The sequence below is a fragment of the Neolamprologus brichardi genome, chromosome 14, assembly GCF_056152115.1.
Source record: "Neolamprologus brichardi isolate AB-2024 chromosome 14, ASM5615211v1, whole genome shotgun sequence".
NCBI classification, from domain to species: domain Eukaryota; kingdom Metazoa; phylum Chordata; class Actinopteri; order Cichliformes; family Cichlidae; genus Neolamprologus; species Neolamprologus brichardi.
The window spans coordinates 28,175,062-28,202,566 of NC_142117.1; the positions used below are offsets into that span (position 1 = coordinate 28,175,062).

At 39.3% G+C, this 27,505-nt stretch overlaps 1 protein-coding gene across 2 annotated transcripts; it reads right to left on the bottom strand.

Moving 5' to 3' along the window:
• Positions 1–204: 204 nt before the first annotated feature.
• On the bottom strand, positions 205–27,061 carry rpa1 (replication protein A1). 2 transcript variants are annotated; one of them, XM_087851065.1, is made up of 17 exons: positions 26,769–27,061; positions 26,380–26,427; positions 25,304–25,382; positions 24,912–25,020; positions 24,685–24,773; positions 24,462–24,536; positions 22,404–22,518; positions 21,033–21,135; positions 20,826–20,894; positions 20,301–20,493; positions 18,088–18,224; positions 15,828–15,976; positions 8,008–8,137; positions 5,299–5,475; positions 4,175–4,282; positions 3,794–3,880; positions 205–753 (listed from the first exon to the last, which is right to left on the bottom strand). In XM_087851065.1, exons 1-17 carry the CDS (start codon positions 26,796–26,798, stop codon positions 646–648), a joined length of 1,806 nt encoding a protein of 601 aa, XP_087707191.1. In that variant the 5' UTR covers positions 26,799–27,061; the 3' UTR covers positions 205–645. The 2 variants fall into 2 exon arrangements, with proteins under 2 accessions (XP_087707191.1, XP_087707190.1); XM_087851064.1 differs by having other exon boundaries at positions 22,404–22,521; positions 26,769–27,060.
• Between the last annotated feature and the right edge of the window lie 444 nt (positions 27,062–27,505).

The following is a 27,505-nucleotide window of genomic DNA, read 5'->3' on the forward strand; positions in this document are numbered from 1 at the left end:
AACGTGATTACAAATATCTTTATTCCAACTGATAATTATCACAAATAAACAAAACTACAGAATCTGTGAAACACACAGTGGACACACAAATGTGTCTCTACTTAACACAAAACAGAACGTAGTACATTTCCCATTAGGCCCACACTGTACATGTGTCTATGTGCTTATGTTTGCAAGTATGTATGTGAGAGTCGGAGGAGGAAAAAAAAAAAGAAAGAGTGGGAAAGCAAATGGTCTTATCTGGCATGTGCAGGTCCAGCCCTGCCATTCTAAGTGCACGTCAGAGGGTGAAAAGGAGTGCTTGCTACTTTGCTGGTTTTCTGCTTAAAAGCAGCTACCACCTCCACAAGACCACAGTATACACATAAACAGGTGGCTTACTTAAGACAGACACTGTGGTGATTTATTCTTTTGTGCCTTACTGACCCACTCTCTCCTCTGACTTCACATAATAACAAAAAAAAAAAAAGAAAGAAAAGAAAATCCTTTTTTATATGATCATGACAAAAGGACAAAGAGTACCAAAAGATCATTTTGACGTAGCTGATTGGTAAGCAAAAACTACAACACAGTGACAGCCTTTTTTTGTACAGAAAATGAAAGATTTGCAAGGACAAACAAAACTAGAACACTTGTCAAAGGTTCCTAGTGGTTAGCCGCCAGTTTCCTTATGTTCAGGATCAACCTCTTGCTATACTCTTTATGATCAACAGGCTTTACATCCATCACGGTAGCTTTAATCCTCGATTCATCCTGTCAGAAAGAAAATGACATTCATATGAGAAATGGCATACAAAATCAAGTTCGATACATACATACATACATATGTATGTATGATATCTATCTATACAACAAAGACAGACAGATATCGATATATATCTGTCTCTATCGATATAGATAGATATATCTCCAAATGGCTGTATAAATATATAGAGCCATTTGGACTTTGGCATTTATCCCATGGTAAATGCTTTCAACAAGATTTTGCTAACGACTAAAAATCATTATGTAATATAATTAATTACCAATGAAAGACAGAGTCGAACATTTAAAGCCTTAGACATCTCCATAGCTGTCTAGACAGAGGAAGGCCGTTCTACCAGGGCTATTACTCTCTGCATTTAAACAGTGGTTACACTCCTTTTGTCTCCGCTGATTGTCTGTTGCTTAAGTGGGTGGCAAGAAACCATTTTTCTTTGGATATGAACCCAAGTCTTTAAGAAAAAAGAAATCATCAATAGATCTTAATGCTTGGTTTTTTGTAAGTGAAATATGCAGACAAATATGAAGCGACCTCAAACTGCGCAAATTTAATCATATGAATGGAAATTGATGTTAGAATCAGGGCAGAAGACCTAGGGGAGCCCTGCACGGTGCACATTTTAGCACAGGAAGGCCAAATTTCACAAATGCTAAAAGCAACAAGTTCAGATATAAATATGGGTGTTTTATTTAATTTTCAAAATGAAGGCTAATGAAGTCATGTACTGTATAGAGATTACTATAGGAGAACAAGTGCACTGCTCACCTATAACCCCAGTAAACGCTTTCCTAGAAAGACTTCAATCCTATTTATTACAACATTATGCTGTTTTTTGTCCCTATAAGAGTCACGTAGTCTCACGTAGTGCAAGGCTGGGCAATTCATTTGCTTTACTCCAGGGCTACTTTGTGATTGGCAAGTTTTTACTATGTGCATGCAGTGTCCCTCAGGTGACAGACTGAACTTCAACTACCAACAGGTGACATCATGGTAGATATGTCCTTTTATATACAGTCTGTTTATCCTGGCACAGTGTTATACCAGTAGTTCCTTCCAGACTGGAAAACTGGATGAGTGCAACTCATCTGTGGTGGTGGAGTAAAAAGCCTGCTGTGCTCAGAACAATCAGTGTCAGAAACTACTTTGCTCCTCTCTAAAATCACACCCCTCACCTTGCACTAAAGCCCCAAAGTGTGTGATTAGAGATCGCCACATCCCATCAGACAGAACTCATGAGGGCAAAATAAGGGAGATATCCCTTCAAATCCAGCTATTTCTATTTAAAACTGGAATAGTAGTGATCAATGCGGGAGAAAAGCTACAATAAAAACTCTAGAGCTACTTGGTTCCAGGCAAGTAAAAGGTCAAGTACTGACTTGAAATATTTATGAGGTCAAATAAACAATTGATCAAAGTATTTAATCTACAGATTTACATTAAATTAAATTATGCATAACACTATTTTTGCATGATAAATATAATTAAGAAGTTTCACCAATTAATCATAGTATTACACAGCCCCCATATTGCTCTTAAAAGGACAATAATATTATTTATTTAAGACCTTATGCATATAAATGTAGTTCAATGAGATTAATAATGGCAACCTCAGGTTTTGACTTTGACACCAGCAACATCCCACAACCCTGTCTTTGTTTTTTATTTTAGTATGAGCTTCATTCTAATTTGAGTCCGTTCGCATCGTTAATTCCAAACATCTCCTTCAAACTCTGTTTTAACTGTACAACCATTAAATAGTGTGACAATCAGAGAAGGCGCTCTACTTTGTTGTACATATACATTACAAAAAAAATAATTTTGTACCAGTTAAAAAAATAAAAATAAAAGGAGAAAGATGTAATAAAAAATAGCAATAAAATGGAAAAGGATCACATTTTCCTACAGTATGACATGAAACTTTTCATTTTCTTTACCAGCATTATAAAATACAAAGGATATGATGGCAACGATACTTAATAAGTCAATAATTACTGAAATAATCCAATAATTATCTAAATTGCCAGTGCTTAATTACCTTCTTAGGTTTAATTTGAATAATTGCACTGCACTGCATCTGTGTATTTGGCTAAAAATGTGATGGATTCTATTCTAACATGTGATTATAGCTAGACTGACCTTTAAATGTGCTGATGGTGTGTTTCACTGTCTTACTGGCATTACAGAAGGTAATTTTATTACACTCCTTACAGGGGAACTTCATTCGGTTAAAACGAAGAGTGTAATTCCCTGAAATATTCTGATGATGCTCTTTAGAGGGGTCCGGTCAATATGCAAGTCACACTGTGTTACAGCGGACTGTTATCAACTGTTAAGAACCTGCTTTGTCCCACACCAAGCCTATAAATCAAAGTACACAACAATGTGCGAGAGCATGACACAATGGCTGGATTGTAGCGCTGAGAAGTAGAAAATAAACTCAAAGAGGGGTTGCAGGTGTCTCTGTTGAAGGAATATGGGGTGTGGAGACAGAAGCCAATACATGCTTGTAGCAGTGCCATTGGCAGTTAGGATGCTGAGCTGAATGTGACAGACACAGTGGCCCTTTTTTGTGTGTTGAAGGCGGATGCAGTCTCTGGCTTGGCTCCAGACTTCCTGCTCAGAGTCCCAGCCCAATCAATTCTTTTATGTGCTTCCCTCAAAACAAACCTCTATCTGTGTGGCCTACAGGAAATACTGACCGCAGCTAATCTGTGCGTGCATCCTTCACAAAGCCACTGAAAATGAGCAGCATCCCAGGACAAACACTCTGACGGCTTTTTTTTTTAAGACTCAGTTCATCCAGTCAAAATGGGAGAACTCTCCCATGTTAAAAAGAAGAACAACAAAAACAAGCAGAACCTCTTATGTTCCCGCTGTGAAGTTTCAGTAGTTCAGGGACGCAGAGACACGGCCTCATTTTTCTCGAGATTTCTTTTTTTTCCCCTCTGAATGCATGTGGTCTGTCTGACACTGTGCTGCAACGACTAAACCCTGGGCATTTTATCACACTACCACACCATTTTTACTTACATTATACGTTTCCAGCTTCACTCTGTTACGGAAGACGAAAGTGTTGAAGTTGGCATGCTGGAAGACCTCATCGAAGGCAGCTTCATTCTGAATTTTAAATAAAAGTTCAGATATAATCCTTTAATCAGAAGCCAGTTTCATCAAACAGTCTTGAGTGCAAAGGAAAGTAAGTGTCTGACAAAACAAACAAACAAACAAAAAACTTTGATTTTTCTAAGTAATTATAAATAGAAGAAACAAAGCACCACAGGTTTCAGACATATTTGCATTTGTCTACAGAAACGTATGTGTGTGTATGTTTGGGGAGCATGAAGCTTAAAGTTTAGCTCTGCCCTGGTCGTTCCCAGAGGAAAGTATTACATTCAGCAGAGAAAATCTCACCGAGTCCTTGAGCTGCCCCAGGTAAGCTGCATTCTGGCCCAGGATAGCCTCTGCACTCTCCTGGAAGCAAGTCACCCACTGGTTGTCCCCATAATCTGCAATGTTGGCCTGACGGATAATAAAGGGGGGAAAAGTTAAATGCATAAACAACTATTGACCAGAGTAGCCTGGCTTACATTTTGTGAAAGGGTGTTTGTTTGATATAACAGTTAGTGGATAGCCTATGTACTCCCGGCAAGTGTGACACAAACACACAAAAGCGCGCACACACACTCACAGGTTAAGCTAAAGCTTGTGAATAATAATAATAAAAAATAATAATAAGTCAACTGGTGAGTGGTACGAAACAAAACCCGCCTATTTCAGATGCATGCCTCTCACTGCTTGTTGCTCACTGAGTTTTGTGTAAAATGGTAATGCCGACGGAAAAGCTGCTGCAATTAACCCAACGTAACTAAACACATGGGAATACAACATGTGTCTTCATTACACTGCGTCACAGAAACTGCAGAATGGGATTTATACATCTCTAAATTTAATCACAAAGAGCAGATTGGGAATATGTTTAAACACAGAGACAGAGCCATAAAAGGGGTGGATTGGATTGAGCCCCAGGATATAATAGGCAATATAAAAGGTAGGGATGGGCTTTTAAAAAAAAGAAAAAAAGAAACTACAACATTTTCGCTGGAAGCAATTTGATTGTTCTTTGAAGCTCGCTTTTAAATGACTGTGCACAGTTGTGGCAGACTTGTGACGTGCTAGTTTTAGTTAGTGGACTTCATATTAGAGCCGATTTAATAAAAAATTTTGCAGTCGAGCTACAGATAGACCTTCGTGACAGTTGTAGCAGTCTTCTGCATTGCACCGTTCTCCTCCTTGTACATGACATGTAATTTACAAAATCTTCACCCATCTGATGCCTGGTAGTTTATTAGATGTATAATTAGATTATTTATTAGACATATTAGAAGAATCATTGACTCAGGATTCAACGAAAACGGTCTTTCAATGTGTGCATGGGCATATATGTTTCTGCAAGTGGATGCCATAGCTTAAAAAGAAAAAGAAAGAAAGAAAAGACAGCCAGAAGCTTTTGGGGGGACCCACGCTGAATCACTTACAGAGAGGATGAGGCGGTACTTGAAGTTGGGGAATTCTTTGTCACACTTCTCACACCGAAACATGCCATTCTGCTGGTCAACCACTTTTTTGTTGCAGTCTTGGCTCAGGCAGGCCTGATAAAGACAGTTTTCCTTGCGCAGAAACACAATCGTAGCTACGCAGGTGTAGTAGTCAGCCTAAACAAAAGACCAAAAAAAAAAGTATAAACATTGTAACTGTGACATACTCATCACGTCTCACTCTCATGACCTTTGTGTTGTGGATGTTGACTAATGCAAACCAAAATAGAAACAGGATAAAATTAATATTAAGATGGCATTTTTGGGACCATGCAGTGATATATGCGAATAGTCAGAAATAAACTTATCATCTAAGGAGCAGATGCATAACTAACACTGCCAACCCGAATGCTAATGGCAAGACAAATGCCAACTATTGAGGGAGCTGCTGCTTTTCCACGGATTCAAACTTGAGAAACATGCTGCATGTAAACAGCTTCCAGGAAGTTTTCTTTGTTGTCATGGAAAACATCAACCAAGTGACATTTGCCATAGTCGATGGAAACAAATCTCCTGACAGTCCTAGTTTCTAGTTGTCCCTTTATTCTCCGTCTTTGTTGCAGTCCAAAAGCTGACTGTTTTTGGAGAATCTCCCACCTCATACCAACCTCAGAATAGCCTGTCATAACATAAGTCTGGCTTTTCCACGGTTTGATGAAGGATGAATAACTGTGCCTTGGCAAAGCAACTGACCTTCCATGTCTGAACGATAATGTTCAAGTCAGATGTCAGAAAACCATGAAAATGTCTATAATAACTTGGTTAACTTAAATACAAACAAGAGCAAAGTGCAATAAAAATATGATTTTTAAACTGCTCTTCTGTTCATACTGACCATGGCTATAACATGACATACAATCACCTCAATTAACTTCCAGCTCAAGGACAATTGTTACTCAATGTCACTTGTCCTTAGGAGTGAGGTAAATGACAGGGAGAAAATACAGGGGAAACAAATCTTGTTTCAACACACAGCAAATGTCTAAGCTTTCTTTTTTAAATCCTTGACTATTTTGATTGAGCAAAAAAATAACCCTGACACCAACCTCTACTAGTTTTCCAAGAGCTCCAATTAATCAAGTAAATACCTCTTTAATTAACGTGTGACAGACCAGTAGGAACATGGCAGAAGAACTTGTTTTTTTTTTGGCCCTGTCACTGGCTCTTACAAATGGGATGTCAAGCCAACAAGTGGAGGGTGACCACTTGCTGTCAGAAAGGGCAGAGGGGCAATGTGGAAACTTGAGATTGTGGCACACAAAGACTTTGTGACGGCAACAATTAATTGCAAGAAAGTTCCCTGGGTGTGGCCTTGAAAGCCTGACCCCATGCCCTTATGTATAGGATGCCTCAGAGGGTTAAAGACCGGACTAACCTCATTTGTCAAAACCGAGCCTCATCATGTGCCCAATGGCAAAAGAAATTCACCTGAAATTGGCTGAAGATTTGTGTTAAAAATGTCAATTTTTAACAATAAGTTGCATTGATGGACGACGAAGGAGGAACAGATACTTTCAGCTGCACCCTTAATCACAAGAGGTCACCACAGTAAGTAGCTCCTCATGTTTTGGCAGATCTTCAATGCCCTTCCAGACAGGACACAAAAGGGACCTCGTCTCCTACTGGGATCGAACCGGAGCTCTTCTGCTTGTGAGACAAATGTGTAAACCACTGCTAACCAATAGCGTTATTTGTAATTTTAAATCATTCATCTCAGCACAGTAGATGTTTGACGGGGTCACTAATTGACTGTTATGCTCACTATTTAAAACACAATTACTCCTTAAAGTATATTTTACTTAACAGTCTCACTCCTATACTTTGTCTGAAGCATTTCTTTGCTTTCCTAAGCTTCCACGTAGCCAGAATATCAATCCTTACAGTCTTAAATTCGTATTTTACAGACAGTGTCAAACTTGTTCTCATTGATCCCCTCATAATTGCTTGCATCTATTAATTGTCCCAGTTTTATGGGGCGTTTTCATCATACTGTGATGATTACTAATGTGTTAAATTATGTTAAACTACACAAATTAAGATCTCAGCACAGGTCACATTATCCATTTTGGAGAATTTATACACCTCACTGAGCTCCATTTCCCTCAACAGCACTGATGAAAAAACGAGGAAATTGAAGAACATATATTACTTTACTTATTTGAGGGCAAGGAATTACATTACAAATGGGCAAAGAATAAAGCCAATGTAGAATCTATTCAGCACTAGAATTAAATGTGACTTTCACCAAGAACATACAACAGGGCTATGGAGGGGACACCCACAAGGCAATGTATTATATTGCATTAGGATAAGGAACTTTAGTAGGATTCGGTTTAAGCGCACATACGTGTTGGTGAAGTGCTTTTATACAACGCTGATTCCAAAGCCTTTTTGCTTCAGGTTTGCAAAGCAGAGCTAGAAGTAAAAGCTACAATACAGAAGCCTATACAGAAATGCAGCATGCACCTTGGATTTCTAATAACAAATGCATTTTGACTGCGAGCATTTCATATTTATTGTTTGGGATTCAACAGCGGCCTTTCAGTGTGTCCTTGAATATCTTCAAAGAGGCAACCTTGAATAACAATATTGGGGTTACCATATCTTTAATGTTCAAGCGTGTCAACACAAAGCCGTGCGTGCGTGTACCTTGTCTCCGTGTCCCAGATGCTCAGTCTTAACGTCAGATAGAGACTTCCAGTTGGTGTTTCCTCCCCCGCTGCCACCTTTCACCTCTGTCAGAGACTGTCCATCCATAGCGTGCCCCTCCTTGTCATACCTGTGTAGAATACAGCAAATACCAGTTACTGCTGATTTGACCCAAATAAATGGTTTTATTACTGATTAAGCTCTCGATTATTCTTTAGTTAATTGTTTGGACTACAAATTTGCAAAAGTGATTAAAATGTGTATTTCTCATTTTGTCAGACTAATAGTTCAAAGCCAACGCATTTTAAATTCACTCACAAAGGACCAAGACAAACATTTGACAAACAAATATTTCCAGTTTAAATAAAAAAAAATGGCTTATTTGATTATGTAAATAGCTGTCATTTAATTTTCTGTCACTGATTTTATGATAAAAGCTCTGTGTTAAGTATATCTTTGTATTACATTCACTAGATTCCTGAATTATATGACAGTAAAAGTAAAAGAAAAACTATAATTGATAATATCAGAGCTCATATTTTATTCTATGCAGTTCTCTCTAATGGACAGTTTGATCACTCCACTAATACATCAAAGGCTTTTACCCCTAAGCTGGAAAGCATTTTTACAGTTTGAAATGGGAGTGGCGCATTTTTTTACAGATTCTAAAAACGTCAGTACCGTGACAAGGTGTTGAGCATCTTTTCAGCACTGAGCATTTGCCGTTTTTTCTGATTTCCAATAGCCAAAATACGCTCAGCTTTCACAGTGGAGGACTGGCAGGACAAATTCAATACCAACCAACCATCACATCACACTTGTAAAGGTGCTGAATAACAGTCAAAAAGTTAATACTGCTAGTGCCGAGTCTCCAAGGGACTCTCAGGCATTCCCAACCAGGCTTTTTCATAAGAGCGCTTTCAGCGGGGGAGGGGGGGGATAACCTTTGGTCTACACACCAAATAAGGAATCATAGGGCTCTTTATAACAGTCTTCAGCCTGAAAAGTGACATAATTTGTAGTGCTTTATAAGATTTTTGTATAGCTCCCTCTGGAGCCATAAAAAGCTTTATACATATGCAGTTATGGAAAAACATGTTCATGTGCACAATCTGTGGTCTTCCCTTAAGTAAATGCACCATGGTAAGTTGATAAAATTATATGTAAAATATTTCGACTCGTCACAACACTGCTGTGCAGAAGCCCACTTATAGACTGCAACATTCATTTTAACACATCCCAACCCAGGCAGGAGGCACAATACACTGCTGTTCACATGACTGTCAACAGACTGCAGGCTGTCTATTTAACAGTTGAGTTAAAAAACAAAAATTTTTGTTGTGCAGAGAATCTGTTTGTGTTTGTCAAAGCAGGGACAGCTCATCTGAGGGGAAGGCAGGCTGAGAGGCTTGTGAAATGAATCAACAGCAGAGGGACTGATGAGCTGGCCAGGGTCAGGGCTGTTACGGTGATATCAGAAACCCATTTTCATCTAGTGTTCCCGGTAATTCAGGGAAGACAATAGGAGAAAAAAAGGGGGTAAGGCAAGGTAGACTGAGAAGACGGATGAGGGTAAAATGCACTTGTGGGGGGGGGGAGAAAAAAAAATAAAAAATAGCAGTTTAAAACGGTCACCAAGATCAATACAGCTTAGTAATCTGTTGGCCACAAGGCAGAGCAGCGTACAATGGCAAGGCCGGGTTGTAAATACAGGGAGAACTTGCTGTGCTCCTGACAAGCATGACTAATAGAGAATATTCCCATTAACATTTTACACTGTGGCCCAAGCGAAACACAGGTTGTCGATTTCCAGCTCCTCCTAACAAATGTAAACAATTCCTTAAAGTGGCACCAATTTCCTCACCAGTGTACCCAATTCTGTCTGCATCCAATCAGAAGCTTCCCCTGACCAATCAAATGACAAAAACAGATGGCATTCCTTGGCATGAATTAATGTCTCTAAAGAAATTATCGCCAGAGAAGGCAAATACACAATATTTAAGAAAAGAAAAAACTGCAGAATAGCAAGACTTCACATGGCTTCCCTGGTAACCTGATAGACAGATACCCAGAAGAACATAGTGACCAAATTCATTTTAAAAAAAGAAAATCGGCTGCAGGAAACAGAAATGGCACACAAAAATTAGTGGTTGTGATAAAGAAGACAAAAAGAGGGCAAATTCGGTCTGGCAGAAAATGTGCAACAGACAAGTGAGAGTGGAAAGATCCAGGCCTAGAGCAGAGTGGTTTCAGTAAGACAAGAACACCATGATATCTGGCTGGAGGTTGGCAGACGCATGAATGTGCATAACACAGACATGTCAAGTGTCACTGTACAGGAGTGGGGACATGTCAGGTAAAGGGACATGAAGTAATGATAGAAGACTAGGCTCCAGGCTAGGGCTGCAACGATTAGTCAACTAGTCACGATTACGTCGACTATCAAAATCGTTGACTAATTTAATAGTCGAGGCGCCGTTTGAAGCTTTGTAAGATCCCAAAAGACGCAGGAATAAGTAGTAGGATTTAAGAGTGTAATAACGGACTGAAACAGAAGATGGCAGCACTGCATGTACAAGGATGCCAGCTGCCGTTAAACCCCGAAGAAGAAGAAGCAGCGTCCGGTATCGTAGCTGTGTCCAAATTCAGGAACCGCATCCTCCTGTGCCCGCATTTGTAGGCCGATTACGTTACAGCGACACAACGAAGAGTGTCCAAATTTGAAGACCCCGACAAATGCATCCTTCATTTCCCCAGATTTGAAGGATGGGTCCGGGTGTATACTTCGTGGCCCAACCTATCCCAGAATTCATAGCGCGGCCCAGCTCAGTTTCCAACAATGGCGGCAGCTAGTTAGTTTTAATATTACTCTTATTATTCTTTCTGGGTCACAAAATAAACATTTAACATATTTTCAGGAGAGAATGTAGCTGTGTAAACTTCAATTATCTGCTCAGTTTATCAAGACACCACATATTTTCAAAAGCGCTCCGATGTTTTCGGAGACGTCTGTTACCCACTAGCTCGATAGCTAGCTGGGGTTCAAGGCTCATTAGAGCCCGTGAGAACACCGGACTCCTGGCAAATCGTTTTCAAACCCACCGCCGTCTTTCGCTACTCAGGTTAAACGTATATAAGTCACTTAGATAACTTAAAAATTTTATTGTTTGGCTTTTTTCAGTATTTTTTTATTTGTTCCTGAGTAAATCGGTTTGGCTGAGATTAAAGTTATAGATTTTACACAGCTGAATAAACGTCAAGCAGACAACTGATTATCAGAAGTGTGAGATGCTGGAGAATATACTCCGGTGTCCCGTTATATTTTAGATAGCAAGGAGCAGACAGCTGAGTTTATTAAACTCACAGAGACAATCTGCAAATTTCATTAAAATTTAATAAACTATCATCTTGTCTTTATTTTTAGTTAGCACATACCTTAAACACTTCAAGCTGTAAGCTAATGATAGTTATATAAGAGCAGATGCATGGTGGTGCAATAAGCTGTACGTTTTACGTCCAATGGATGCATGATCTGATTAGTCGATTAATTGCAAAAATAATCGGTGACTAGTCGACTATCAAAATAATCGTTTGTGGCAGCCCTACTCCAGGCTGACTTGTGGATTTTTACCTAAAGTATTCAGATTGTTATCAGCAGCATAACAGTCAATTCAATGACAGATCATGTTCTCCACACAACTGTGCTCAAATTTGTTTGCATCTTAGCTGGCATAATTACATATGCGCTATGCACAAATCCAAATGCTGTAGTCACAATATGCAAGACAGAAAATGCCAGTTTGGACTGTGACTAAATGAGCTGATGACGAATGTCTGAGGTTGACAGCTTAAAAAAAAATGAGTATAAACCTGACAAAAATGTCAGAACAGGGACTACACCACCTGTCATTTTAGAAAAAGACAGGAAGGCGATCTAAATGTGCTGTTGCCACCTAATGGACAACCAAAACTTCACATTTAGTTACAAAGAAATGCTAATGTGAAGTCTGATTCTGAAGATTCCTGCAAAGGGCGTAGGCCTTCACTCTAAATCTCAGAACAAGGTACAAACATCTAAGACTAACAGAAGGCCAAGAATATTAGTGCTGGATTGTTACTAAAATAAATGAATTCTACAGCAAGGTCATGAAATGTTTTAACAGGGATTTTTTTGTCTTTTTAATCACCAATATAGTTTAGAAGAAACAGCTGCAATTCAGCTTTAATTCAAAGGGTTAACCAAAATATATGAAACCCTCTGTAACCATAACAAATTAATATAATCATAAGTAAACTACTCAATTTCAGTACTTTGTCAAGAGTCATTTGCGGGCAATGACTGCCTGTAGTCAATAACATGTGAACATGAAAGGATGGGTTTGCATTGTGATGCTTCGCCAGGCTTTTCACTGTAGTGGCCTTCATTTGTTTTTGTTGTGTATTGGTCTTTCTGCCCAATGCTGCTAGACTGGTCTGAGATTATAGACCAGTATATAAAGGATGGATGTAGCCACAGTGCCATCACCCACTGGCACTGTATCTAATCCTTTTACATGTTTAATGAAGGAACACACCAAACTTGCCTATAAATGGCCTTTGTAACAGTTGTCCAATTACTTTTGGTCACCTGAAAACCCTAAGGTTTCTCATTAAAGAACTTTAATTGCTTAACTTGTCGTCTAATTGGGATGTGAACGCCCTTAAATTCAAGCTTAAAGTCATCTGTACTTCAAGCTCAGATGCTTTATGTAACTAGCTTGAATGTATTTTGGTAAACATGGAAAATAAAAACTGTCAATATTCAAATACATATGCCCTGAACTATATTTTTGCCTCTCCCAGATTAATTAGTGTGCCAAAGGAATGCTACTCAGCTTTCTATATAAGACCACTGGCAAGCACTGAGCAGCACTGCTAATATGCTGCATGAGTTTGAGACAACAGTTCACCAAGGATACACTATTCATTTGAGAAGGTCCCAAAGGTCTGCGCCAAAACACAATCAAATTAAGATGCCTCTGCAGGAGTAAAACAATGTTTCAGCAGCCTTGGCACATTAAAAAAAAAAATTTTTTTTGGCTGATGGAGAGAACACTTTGGATTCTCTTCTGTACGAGATTAGAAAAAAAAAAACAACATAATTATCAAAAGATTAATTTAGAGTTTAATTGTTTTTCCTTCCCTTATCTCTGTTTGTGAATTTCATGTCAAGCTTACAGAAAGAGAGAAACACAGTCTGTAACCATGGCCCAAGTTTATCAACAGCACAAAATCCATGTTACACGTTTCACAGCAATCAGTGGTACAAGAGAGAAATTTCTTCTCATGTTACCTAGATGTAATTTTGGATATAGCCTTTACAAATATATCATACAAGCAATTGTTATATACAATATAACAAGCAATTATTTTCATCTGCACAGCTTTAGACAGTTGAGGCTACATTTTCAGATAAGTTATGTAATGGTACCAATGCTTGTCAATGCTTTTCATTTGACAAATGAGTCAGGATTGGCATCATTCCATTCGTGAGAAGGGAAGAGAGAATGTAGTAAGTAGGGCTGCACGATTAATCGTTAGAAAATCGCGATCTCAATTCATACTTATGTGCGATCTCATTTCCAAATGACAACAATTTAAAAGAAAAAAAAAAAAAAGACGACGACGATTGTACCGCATTTTGATCCGGGATGTAATCTGCATGAAAACAAGCGCTCACTCTTCCTGCTCAACAAATGACAAGGGCGGAGCCTTATACCACGTGATACAGAAGCTTGGCAGGGAAAAAACAACGGAGAACACGTCAGGGATGACGAGAAAGTGACAGGAGAAAATCCGTCCCGGTCAACCACCCAAACATCAATAACGGGAACCTTATACAGCGCTTCCCTATACCCGTCGAACTCCTGCAGGCACAAAGAAATTACGGAGGCTATTACTTATCACCTGACCAAAGATATGGCTCCCATCAACACTGTGCAAAACGAGGGATTTAGGAAAGTGATCAAGACCCTAGACAAACGCTACACAGTGCCGTCCCGCAACTATTTTTCTATTGTTGCACTACCTGCTCTATACACGCAGTGTCGAGCAACGGTGGAGACGGAATTTCAAGCAGTACAACATTTTGCGGCAACGACAGAATGCGAGACATTTGTTGTTTTTATGTTTATTTATTGTTTTTATGTTCAGTCTCAACTGTTACAAAGTTGATGTGCAGTTAATAAGCGCAATAAATATTTATACTGGAAAAGAAAATCGTGAGAGAATCGTGATCTCAATTCTAAGCAAAAAAATCGTGATTCTCATTTTATGCAAAATCGTGCAGCCCTGGTAGTAAGTGTATAAAATCTGCTGCAAGGGTCTGGAAATGCGACTAAGGACTTCATGGTGTACAAGTAAAAGAAAGCGTAGGACCCCAGAGTGGTCCTGATGATGCTCAACTTCAGAGAGGTTCAGTGTAGTTGGCATTCTGAGAAATGAGATCTAAAATATTCAGAGAAGCCAGCGGCTGTTCAAAAACTATCATAAAGAAATTACCATCACCCTATACATTAGATTAAAAAGCCACTGAGCATAATTTATTGTCTGCTGCCTTCTCACCTGCAAAAGGAGAGTCACATTTCACTGCTCCGATTATGCAGATCAGGTCCCGAGTATAAATACCCAGTCACATTTTATAAGGCAGAAGAAAAGATTACGCCAACTTGTCACAAAATAAATTTCAACTGTTTAGTGTCTTATTTCTTAGCGTGGAGCAGACACTGGTATTGGAAGGTAAATAAACAAAACCCTTTGGATACAATCGATTGGCCCTCCACTCACAAACATAGACATTTGCCTTCATGTCAGTGAGGAGGGGTCAGACACGGCCTGCTTAAGCAGGATCAATACAGAGGACAGATCCATTAATGTGCCACAGTGCAAGAGTAAGGTTAAGTACCACCCTCTTTAGTCCATGTGAGGACTGCCTCATGTATCAATCATGTGCCAATCGAAACAAACTAACGCGCAGCCTATAAAAATACTACCCACCTCACGTCTCGCACAAAGAGCACGGCTATTTCAGGTCATGTTGAACACTAGGGGATAATTGAAAACCTGGCACATAATGCAAAAAAACCCATTTTTTTTTAAATGTTGTAAACCTGTCAGCATATAACTCAGCATCCACCTCTTAATAAATTCAACTAAGCGTCAACACACATGACCACATGTGCAGAAAGAGCCATGAAGACAAAGACTTTATGGCTAATTTCCACATAACTGTATGTGTTCAAGTGAAAAAAAACACCCAAACAACATACATATGCACACACTATAGCCACGCAAACACACGCACACAGCAAGAGAAAAAAAAAATGCTACAATCAACATAATCACACAGAAATGAGTCGGGATTTCGTTTCTTCTGAAAGGCGATTAGAAGAGCAAAAGACACATTTTCATAGATTAAATATGATTTCCATTTATATCTAATGCTTCACTGAAGCAACCCCCACATTGTGGCTAATGGGGGAAAGCTAATCTTGATAATGAGAATCAGTGTATGTACTCTTACAACTTGGGAAATACAAGCTGCCTCTTAAATCCTTAGAGTTCTTTATTTGTAACCAATATCTGCATCTATGAAGCAGTCTTTAAGTTTGTGAAAAAGATAAGTAAAGCCTTATGGCAGTAAATATAAACCAGATTTTAAAAAATGCTTAAAATGCTTTACAGCAAGCATTTTACACTTGCTGTAAAGCCACTTTGTATGATTGCAAGAACACATGAGCAATTTCTACACTGCATTATCTATGAAACTCGAGCCTACTTACCAGCCTCTGAGCTTATATGCCTCAGGGATGTCTGGGTTGATCATAAGAGTACTGCTGAAGGATGCAGAGAGTGACCGGCCTCCAAAGTCTGAAAGCTTTGCCCCTTTAATGGCAATGACAGGTTGGCTAGATCCGTCAAACTTTTCTGCCTATGAAAAGAAAGATATACAATATTTAATTTGCTTTCTCCTTCACTTTTACAAACTGACAACATCAGATATACGTGTTTTTGGACAAAGAGATCTTTTATGGTTTTAAATAAATATGGGCAGAGGTTCATCAAAAGATTTAGAAAATCCCTGTCCACAAAGGACAAGTCAGAAAATCAATATTGGATGCCCATGATCTTCAGGCCGGCGGCACCACATTAAAAACAGGCATGAGACGGTCATGGAAATTACTCCATAGGCTCAGGAACACTTCCTCAAATTGTCTGTGAACAGTTTGCCATGCCATTTACAAATTCAGGTTAAAGCTCTCTCGCGAAGAAGAAGCCATTTGTGAACATTCAGAAACACTGCTGTCTTCTCTGGGCCAAAGCTCATTTAAAATGGACCGAGACAAACAGGGAAGCTGTTCTGTGGTCAGAAGAATCTAAATTGGAAATTCTTTTTGTAAAACATGCATGCTGTGTCACTGGACTAAAGGGGAGAAGAACCATCCAGCTTGTTATCAGCACTTAGATCAAAAACCTGCACCTCTGAATGTATAGGGGTGCATGAGTGCCTGTGGAATTGGCAGCTTGCACGTCTGGGAGGATGCCATCAATGCTGAAAGGTACATACAGGCTTTAGAGCAACATATGTGCTATATATGTTTGTTTGTTTTTTTTTTTAATTTTCATATTTTAGAAAAACTAGGCTAAAACACATACTGCAGATATTACAACAGCATGGCTTCATAGCAGAAAACGGTTGGTGTTGAGCTGGCCTGCCTGCAATACACATATTTCACCAACTGAAAACATTTGGAGCATCATAAAAAGAAAAGTACAACAAAGAAGACCCAGGACTGTCGAGCAGCTAGAGTCCTATATTAGACAAACACGGGACAACGATTCTCTCCCAAACAGCTGGTCTCAGTTCTGAGATGTTTACAGAGTGTTGTTAAAAAAAGAAAGGACACTACACAGTGGTAAACATGGCCCTGTGTCAAGATGTTGAGTTATACTGATACTATCAAATTCCAAATGACTCCCCCACTAATCTCTCAGTTTGAACATTTGATTATTAGACTTGCATGTAATTTTATGTATGTTTTTAATGTACATTTTACACAGCATCCCCACTTTATATTTTTATCGTTTTGGTTATGTGGTTTCATTTTGGGTTCAATTAGTTTCACCATAACTTTAAATTGTTTTTGCCTTAAAACTAGAAACTAAAGATTACAAGGTCTGATTTCCCCCAGTAGTGGCAGCAGCAGGGTAAAAAAAAAAAAAGTAAATAAATAAAAATCAAATGTCAAACATAATTTGCCTTCTAACAAGATAAAACTATAAACACACTTGCTGTTCAGCTCATAAAACCAAAGAAAGAAGAGCAGCGCAACAGTAAAGCTATCATATATAGGGGAAAATATCCCCAACAATTGATTTTTGGCAATTCTATTGTTCTTTATAAACTATACGTCTTGTGCAGTTCTCTGAATCCCTCTGGAAAAAGTGTAACTGTCGAACAAATACAGGGAACACTGCTTCTTGTCTGGAGGAAAAGAATTGGTGGTGAACTCAGCGCAGTCCCTCTGAGCCACAGGTAAAAATCAACTGCAAGAGCGCGCTTACTTTATCACACAGTGACAGGAAATGTAGTCAATAACTTCAAATCTATCGCCTTCTATCACGCAACATGCACACTGTTAAATCAGTGCTCAGAGCTGTTCACCTGTGACCACCGAGTGCACTGAAGAACCTTTTTCATTCAATGCCTTTCTGACATAATTCTAACCAAAAACTAAGGATTAAAAGCTACACACAAGGATGATTTAGCGTAGGCATTTGCTTTACAAGTCAATGGGCTCTGGCTTTAGACCAGTACCTATCATTTACACCAACTACTTTTATCCCTCCTACGTAGAATAAAACCATCTGCTTAAATTTAGTTCAGGTAACAATTAATTTTTGGAAAGAAAATTGTTCTGAGAAGAAAGCTTTAACATGTTGATGCACTGAAAACCTGTTAATGACTTTCACCACTTATTTGAAAACTCTAGACACACGTTCCATTACACATTTTGTACTTTTTGTCAAGTCCATACTCACTTCCTCTCCCCACAGTGTGACAGTCACCACCTTCCCAGACATATCCATCAGACTGAGTGTTCTCTTAGACACTTCACGGTTGGACTTGGTTGTCAGGCGGGATATGTCGTCCACACTCTTGCACACTCCAATTACATCTGTAAAAGGATATACACAACAGAGAGCATTTGCTTTTCTATTCCGCATCCTTGTGATTCACAGCCTACAGCAGAGTTACAAGTATCTAGCACAAAACACATAACATAAAAACAACAACACACAAACAAATACTGTGTCTGATTTGTTTTTTCCCCATACACAATTACATCCACACACAGAGGTCATTCCATGTCCCACAGCTTACGGCACAAATTGGCACTTGGCGATTCATTCATGACGTCAGAGGCCAGCATGCCAGGAACTTGCATCCATAATATTGGAGAGAAGTCAGTAAAGGGCTTTAACTGACTAACGCAATCAAGCACAGTAAACTGGAAGAGATGATCTATAATGGTACAGCACTGGCATCTCCATCAGCAGTCAGTTTTAAACCCCAACTCTGAGCCACCGAGGATTTTAAACACATTTAACCACTACAAAACTTCTCGATGCTACCTAGCAGGCAGAAGAGAAGTTACTCAAAAAGCAATTTCCATTGAAAGAATTACAAGCCAGCTTCTTATTACCGCCTCACTTTACCTATGACAGCAGGTTCTCATTTTCTTACCATAGGGCCCAAAGTCAATCTGCACTACAGGCCATTACTGTCATCAGGTTTATTAATACCACTTTTATCTGTCTGCTCGTATAGTGTAATTACCTCAACCTCCCAGCATATCCAGTTCGACTTTCCTATTCAGACTTTATTCTCACCTTATGATCACTTATTATTGGGCGCTCGGGAACCCCTCTGTTGGAGCTGGGCTCGGAACACCGGCTGGTTGATTTGTGCTTTTTGTAATACACAGTAGTTAAGAGAAATGTAATGCGTTTAGGCCTCACATAGTCACCTGCAGTTTGGTGAACAGTTTGCTCACCGATTGAAAATTACATTATCGCTCCCCTGTGCACTGCATTATGCAATTCTGCTCTATTGTTCCGGTTACATAAGACAACATCTGAATTAATGTCTCATGAAATAGATTGGGGAAACATGGCTACCATTTAAAAATATCATCCTCCTAAAGTACTGCTGTATAAGACGGCGTAAAATGTCAATCGCAACGATTTAGATATGCCCATTCTGAATAATCAAGCTTCTACCGAATGGTTTCCCAATATCAAAAATCAAATGATTTAAAAATAATGTAAAAAATGATTGCATGTGTTCTTAGAAACATGCTCTCTTTCAGGTGTAGCAAGCTGTATGCAATATTTTCTACTTTAAAATGAAAAATGTCAGCATAGTGAAGGATTTCTTTTCAGAATTAATTTTAGCCAGTTGAGACTTTCCGAAATCTTTTAATGAAAAAAATCCTGATGTACCTTTATGATTTTTTGCTGCACTGATTATTGTGCTTCTCTTAATTACCGACTGCTTGATTGCGCAGCCAATTCCTAGGTGAGGTTGTGTCTCTCTCTGTCACAAACCATTTGTCTGATGACAGTCTTGCACCAATACAAATTAATTCATTGCATGTTAGATTATGTCTCCAACTTCTGAGGTACTCAGACACACATGACACACCTCTCTCATGCGATAGATGTCCAGTTTTTTTTTTTCCTCTGTACTTTTTGGGGGACATGTTGGAAGGATTAAGAGGCTTTAATGAAATGAATGGATATTGTCTGACGAGAAGAATTGGTGAACAGATCGGCCTTTGCCATATATTTATGAGGACTACAGGCTAAATTTTTATGTTTATACAGCCCGTCTTCTTAACAGTATTGCACTTTGAGAGTTTCAACCTGCCAGCTTCACTCACTGGACTTTGCAAATACCCACAAACACACTGACAAATCAAAACATAAACTATCACAAGTCTAATTTTCAGCAGGAAAACCAGACTTGAGTTTTTTGTTGATAATATTTCAGGAATATGCAAAGGCACTTTTGACTTATTTTTCACACAAAGTGCCCTTTATTTGCAGTTAAAGGCTGCAGGCTGTTTATCAGTTCACCTCTCAAAATAAACTGTGCGAACAAGAGAAGGAACAGACACAGTTATGTGGGACCTTAAAGACACATGCTGGGTTCAGAAATTCCGGTCCAGATTGTTACTTCTGCTCCTTACCAACAATAGCATCTTTGTCTCTGTTCTCCAGGTCGCCGATAGAGACAAAGTCACATTGCACCATGGGAACATCACAGCTGTCCTCACAGGGGATAATGGTGGACTCGCCATTGAGTGTCATCTCATAGTCATTCTTTACTGATGTGTACTGCTTGTTGGCGAGCTTAAGGGAGCCCTTGGAGATGTAGTAGACCTGGCCCACACAGATGGATGAACCACATGTTAATCAGAGATCTGGGTAGCATTTCACCTGACTGAATGGAGCAAACAAGATAGGACTTCAGGCAGTCAGTGGGAGGGAGGGGGGTGATCAACAAAGGCTGGCAGATGATCATAAGCAGCTTATTGTATGGGTACAGTGCAGCCAGATGACTCATTCATAGTCTCTGTGGTTTTAACTCACAAAGTACTGGCAGCTGTTGATAGCACAATCTACAGCCAAATCAGTCTTTGACGGCGCAGTAAAAGGCGGTTTTGGCATAATAATTAGGACATATTGAATCATTATCTGAAGGAACATCTCACCTTGCCAGCCTCAATAAGACTGTAGAACTTGTCCACTTCTTGGTTGAAACCAGTCACTCGTATCTCTCCCTGTGGAAAAATATAAATATTTAATTTAAAACAAAAAACATACATCCAAATTGTTTCTAAATCAGGAGATGTTTGGTGGGTTTTTTTGTTTTTGTTTTTAAACACAAAAATTAACAGTCAGAGTACAAATACACTTACACTCTCATCAACAATCTCCATGGAGAATAGCTTGCCATCCCCCCGAGAGTTGCTCCACGTACGAATGGAGCTCTTGTTGGTCACACGAGCGCGGATCGTCCACCTATTACAAAAAAGACGAATCTGAGCTCATCATTTCCGCATTCTTCATTTTTCGGGCACCTTATGAGCCCAGATGTCAGCTCCACACACATGTAGGGATTCATGCACTTGGTATTGTGACCTTTTAAACATCTGTCCCTAGAAGACCTTTGCATAAATATCACTGAGCAACAACATCATTAAACCCGTTTAATTTACTTGCTTCTTTTGCAACAGGTTTTTACAGACATTCTGATTACCATTTAGAAAGAAAATAACAGATGTACTTTAATTAGCCTAATATTAAGTTAATTGTGCCAGCAGTATGAGCTCTGAACTGGCATTCCTCTGTAAGATTTGGTCAATGGTTAGTAGTGCCTGTGTTGGTTGCTGGAAAGGCTTGTGCAGTCTAACATGCATACATTCATATTGGGATGTAATCTCCTTAATCCATTTTAAGACTGAAACTGACCTTCCAAAAAGTTCTCCAAACACACGTGTTCCATGCAACACTGTCGTGTAAAGTCTTGGCTATTTAACATTTGTGTGTCACAGAATTGTGAACCTTAGAGTCATAATTACTTCCATCAGTCATGGCACCACAGCTGAAGCAATCAGTGAGAAGGGCCCCAGGATATGTCCAGAGTTTCCACCAATCACCATCGACACCCACGGCAAGTCCCCCTTCGTACCGAGCCCCACAAAGCCACCCCTCAGATCCCATCCTTATTCCAAAGTTATGGATCTGGACATCTGAATTCCATTATCAGTATAGTGGTACAGTGGTTAGCACTGCTGCCCCAGGGCAGTGAGGGTCCTGGGTATAAATTCAGGGAATCTGCACGTTCTTCTGTTCAAGTGGATTCTTTCCGGTTACACAGCCCAAAGACAGTGTGATAAACACGGGTTTGGTTATTTTAAATTAAGGATTGAAATGTAATTGAAGTTTATACCTTCTACTTTATTTAGGGTTTAGCAAAAATACTGCAATAATGTTTAAGAATTGTCGGGCTCAAAATTACTGGATTAATGACTCAAAAGCAGTTTTAGTGCCAGCTGTTCCCTGGTTTTCTGCTATTTCATGACAAACAGCATCTCCCAAGTATTAATTTTGCATTTCCTAACTGCACTGACAAACAGCTGGTTTAATGATGGCCTCCTTTCCTCATATGAATACTTTTTTGGTTGACATTCAGTTTTTTGCCATATGTACACAATGCCTTTTGCTGACCCAGAAATATCAAATATATATAGCATTTAAAGATTAACGTGACTGGCAAACATACTTACTTGGACTGGTAGGGGTTGAGGCTCGCAATGGGCACAACTTTGGAGCTTCCCCCTGGAGTATTTGGCATAACAGATGGAGCTTTCTTCCCAAAGTCTCTGTTTAAACCTCTGTTCACTGCTGAGGGAATGAGGAGAAAAATAAATGATCAATGAAGAGCAGTGATGAAGAGTCATGAGAGAGGCACATTATTCAGAGACAAATTACAAAAAGATAAAAACCATCCAGTTTCTTTGGATTGCAGTTGCTTGATCACTGTAATTATCTCGTATCATGAGAAAGAAGTCCATCCCCCCAAAACCCTACAAAAACAACCCATTGACTTAAAAGTACATTTACCATCACTGACTCTTGAAACTAGCAAGCAGGAACAACTCAAACAGGAAACAAAAATCCTGTCAAGCCAAGTTGTTGGCGATGTGTGATCCAGCATTTTGGTGAGAAGGATGATTCACATTTCACAGAATCAGGGCAGAGTGTGAAATGCTATAACAAACTGGAGCTGCTCTTCCCCCGGAGAGCGGTGCAGCCTGACTTTGAGATTTTCCGTTTGAACAAGCGCTGCACATTTGATTTGTGTGCGTCTCACGCGGAGGATTAGAGTTCAAAGTGTCCACTTAAGTCCTCCCACGTTGCCAACCACTGCACTTCTGGTAATTAAGCCCCCAGATCAAGCAGCACACACAGAGAAATGAACAATGACTGTGCTGATGAGGAGGGTGGTTGCCACAACCTCAATTCCCACACGGCAGATTAGAGGGATGAATACCTGCTATGACACACTGGAAGACAGCAAAACCCTTATGATAGCTGGACTGCACACCTCACCTGGTCCAACTTGTCCGCTATGCTGTGATATACTGCTCATCTCTGACATGATCAAGTGACAGTGTTTCAAAAGCAAATTCAATACTTCATTCATCTCTTTCACACTCTCCTACGAGTCTGTGTTGCTGCGTGTTTGTTCAGTAGCGTTTTCAGTCAAAGGAAGATAAACATGGTGATTGACACACGCAGGCACAATCAGCTCTCCATCTAGACAAGCTCAAGTAGCTGTTGAATTTCATGAGGCTACACAGTAACATGAAACAAGACAGTTGGAAGATGTGTGTCAATAATAGGACATTTGAGGCAGCCAAAAAGAAAAATATTTCACAATGGGGTTGTCAAAATTACTTAAGTCCTATAAATCTGTGGGTCACCCAGAATACCACAAAGCAACAGAAAAATGCTACCACCTGGTGGTCCTTTATGTACTACATGCTCAGTGTGTTTTTCTGTTCCCATATACAACCTCCAGAGCTGAAAATTGAAGTAAACATGGCAAAAGTTGAAGTTCCTCCAGGTGCCACTTGAGGCTGGTCACAAAACGGAGTCAAGTTTAAATGCCCAATTCTGCAGCATTAAAAAAGAAAAGACAAAAATCCTATGCAGCACTCTACCTCCTGAGCTACACCCTACCCCTCGTACAAAAAAGATTTTGATCACCAAGGAAAGTTTCCCCATTTACAACAACTCTGAATGGGATTTTTTTTTACATAACTGAACCACCTGGATTAGGGGTAACACCACATTGATTGGCAGGTGTACCAACACAGGCAGCTGCAGTTGACTGGAATCTACTAGGTCTCATCCACTACTCTGAATCATTAAATTGAACCTTTTTACGTTATGTGCACTGTCTGAGCCATTTGGAGCGTTTTTAATGGATTATTGGATTAATATTATAGCTTTGTGCTTCAGTTTAGGTGAGTGAAATTCCAGCGTTTTTTTTAGTCCCTTCCTTGGCACTAATGAGCCAGTGTGTGTGTCTGTGAGTTGCACTCAGTTTATGAATGCCGCGTGCTCACTAAACTAGTATTAGTAGATAGATTAAAAATCTCACTCTTTCATCCACATAAAGGTAACTGCTGACAGTGTTAAACCTTCAAAATGTGGAATCCAAAGCCAATGGGTAATGTCACAATGACCCCCCCCCCACACACACACACACACACACAAATCTTAAGATTTCATTAATTTGAATTCATTTTCAAGATTAAAATAAACCTTTCACTCACCTTCATTTCTGTTCTGTGGCTGCAGCGGGGGTCGGTTTTCAGGGACAGGAGCTGACTGTGGGCCTTTGCTTTGCCCTGTAAGAAAGACCTGACATTAGTGTTACCCTGCAGTAACAGTATGACCCATTATGTGTGACTAATGGATCTCTAAATTAGTCCCACTTCATAAGCGTATTCACTGAGCACTGCTGTAATATCAATGAAGTATATTTCAAAGACTTACCCTCAGTGTAAGGAGTAGGGTCTCCTATTCTACCGGCAACATCTTTTGCAGGCTTAATGACATCAATTTCCAAAATGATTACTACTCGTCTGTAATGAGACATGTCCATTAATGACAGAAAACAGCCCTCTGCTCCGTATTTATTCATATTTAAGTGTTTTTAAGGCCTGTTTGCTTCCATTAAGTCGAGAACGTTAAAAAAAAAAATGTGCAGAAAATGTGTATACCTTCCATCCTTCAGTATATTGGTCACGTGTCTCTTCAGATTACAGATGCAGTTTGGGGCCAGTATGTTTTCCTCAGCCATATGGTTCAGCTGGGTGGAGAGCATGAATGCTGCAGACGGTTTAAGAGAGGAAAGTCAGACAAGAGTGACCCAGGTTCCCCCTACTTATGAGCCTCTTGAGAGCAATAGCTTAGTGTTTAACCCCATGCAAGTAGTCAATTTAGTAGACCATCTTTTTAAAAAGCCAATTAAAATGTAATTTCATGTAAGAGATTTGTCAGCGAAAACTCGTGACTCTCAATAATTTAGAACAGATGGTTAAAATGGGTACATGAACATGTTTAAAACTTCAATGCAAAATACATCAGTGAAGAAACTTAATAAAAACCTTACATGACAGAGTGTGCCTTCCATCACTCATCATCACCCGAAAGCGAGAAGGACCATTTCCTCCATCGAGCTTGCGAATATTCTGAAAAACAATATATGAATAAAACTGTTCAATAAATTAAAAAAAAAAAAAAAAACACACATTTTTTGACCAATATTGTGTCCCTTATGTAAACTTGCACATTCTGTGATTGCATTATTTAAAGTATAGAGGGTATTTAGTTATTGCCTATGGGCCTGTACTCCGTATTCCCAGATGCTTTTACAGTGAGATGGATTCAGTAAGGATGATTTTTCTGTAGTCTTTCCTCTTAAGTAAAGTTACTGCTCAGAGAGAGGTTTTAACTAAGAAACTGTAGCCTTTTGAAGTCTTATAGTGATTTGTCAGACCTGCCCCTTAAGAGGGGTCAGTCCCTAAAAAAATGTAACCAAATCTTTTACCATTTTTAAACACGTTTGAGCCCTCGTAACATAACCACGGGAAAGTATGTGTTCAGGGGGAACTGTCAAGGGCCATCAAAACAAGTTATAAGATATGAACTGAAAGACCTCAGTTTGATATTTAGATTTTTATAAATTCAGTAAAAAGGACTGCCACAAGTTGAACGTGGAATGAAGCGATAAACTCCCAACAGAGCATCCAACTGTGTGACTTGATTATTTACTTTTTCAGTAAATAATCGGAAAACCGACAGAAAATCCAGTGTCCCATTGTTTGTTTGTGCTCCTGTCGCGGGCAATAACAGTCGAACCGACAGCAGTTTTTCAGCCCTGTACGTATATTTAGCAACTAAGTTAAGAGGGCTCAAAACTGATGCAAAATCTCGACCCCACACACTACACATACGTTCAGGGACAGAAACCAGCTTGAAGATAAAACCGTGCAGGCCTCCAATAAAAAAAAAAAGTTAGGTGGGGACTACGGACTGATTTTTCATGGAATGATCTAGAACTAATCCAGCTTTGTTTTGCAGAATTCATCCCATCTCATTTAAATAGATGTGGTTGTTGACGGAATGGTGTAATATTAAATATACATTTTCAAAAAAAAAAAAATAATTAAATAAGCTGCTACTCACCACCAACTGAAGCACTGCGTCGCTGACACCGGTGCCATTTGAAAGAGCCTATAAATACAAACACGTTCAGATAATAAATTCTACATTTAATACAACTATTGTCGAAAACAAAACCACCCTTTCCCTCCTTGACTTTAACACATTTTGGTACAATCACAGTTTTTAGAAGACACAAACGTAAATAACCGCTAATATCAAATTAAGCAACCGTCGAACAACGTTCGCAGTTCTGATTACAGCGGATGCAAAAATATGCAAACAAATGTACGATAGCGAACAACTCCACCTAAACAAAGACACCATTAAGTAGACGGCGCCAATTTACATTGAGCTTCTACAGCTTGCAGTATTAAACAGCGAAATATTTATGCTGTAAAAATAAACCATACCTCTATTGTTCCCTCCGAGAGTTTCGTCATGGCTGACAAAGGGTGATTTTAGCTACCACAACAAAAGAAAAATATCTGAAAGTTTTAACAAGACAGAACCTCAGTACTACTAGCACTGACAGTAAGCAACAAAATTATGACCGTGGCGCCAACAGCTTCTAACAACGCGCCAAGGCGCGTATGCGCTGCCACGACTTCCGTTTCCGTTTCCCGATCTGCTTTCAGTTTAGCCTTTCTAAACATCGTGCATATGCGTGTCTTGGTTATACTGAAAACTGATCAGAGATCAGCTTCGCTAAAGTCACCGCCAACAATGACGTGACGTCAGGCGGGTTTCATGGTGCCTTCCTATTTATAGGAAACTGGGATACTTCAGACTTTACCGTAACATTTTTGTAAGATACGAAGAAATCCCTTAAGGAACATAGATTTGACAACATTATGTTGATATTTTTATTTGCCAAAAATACCCCAACTGTAATGTTAACTGAACATCTGCTTCTTTTCTTTGCATTTAGGAAGATCGTGTCCGTCAAGTCTTTTTCATAACAAACACAAAAAGAAAAATGGTGAGGTAGAAGATACCACTTCATTACCTGAAAAGAAGAGGCAAAGACAATTATCCACAGCAAGAAATTGCTGAGACAATATATGTAAGAATGCTCCCTACCACTGATTGCGTCATTACATTTTCCCAGTTTTAGAAATGCAACAACTTACAACAACCCTTTTCTTTT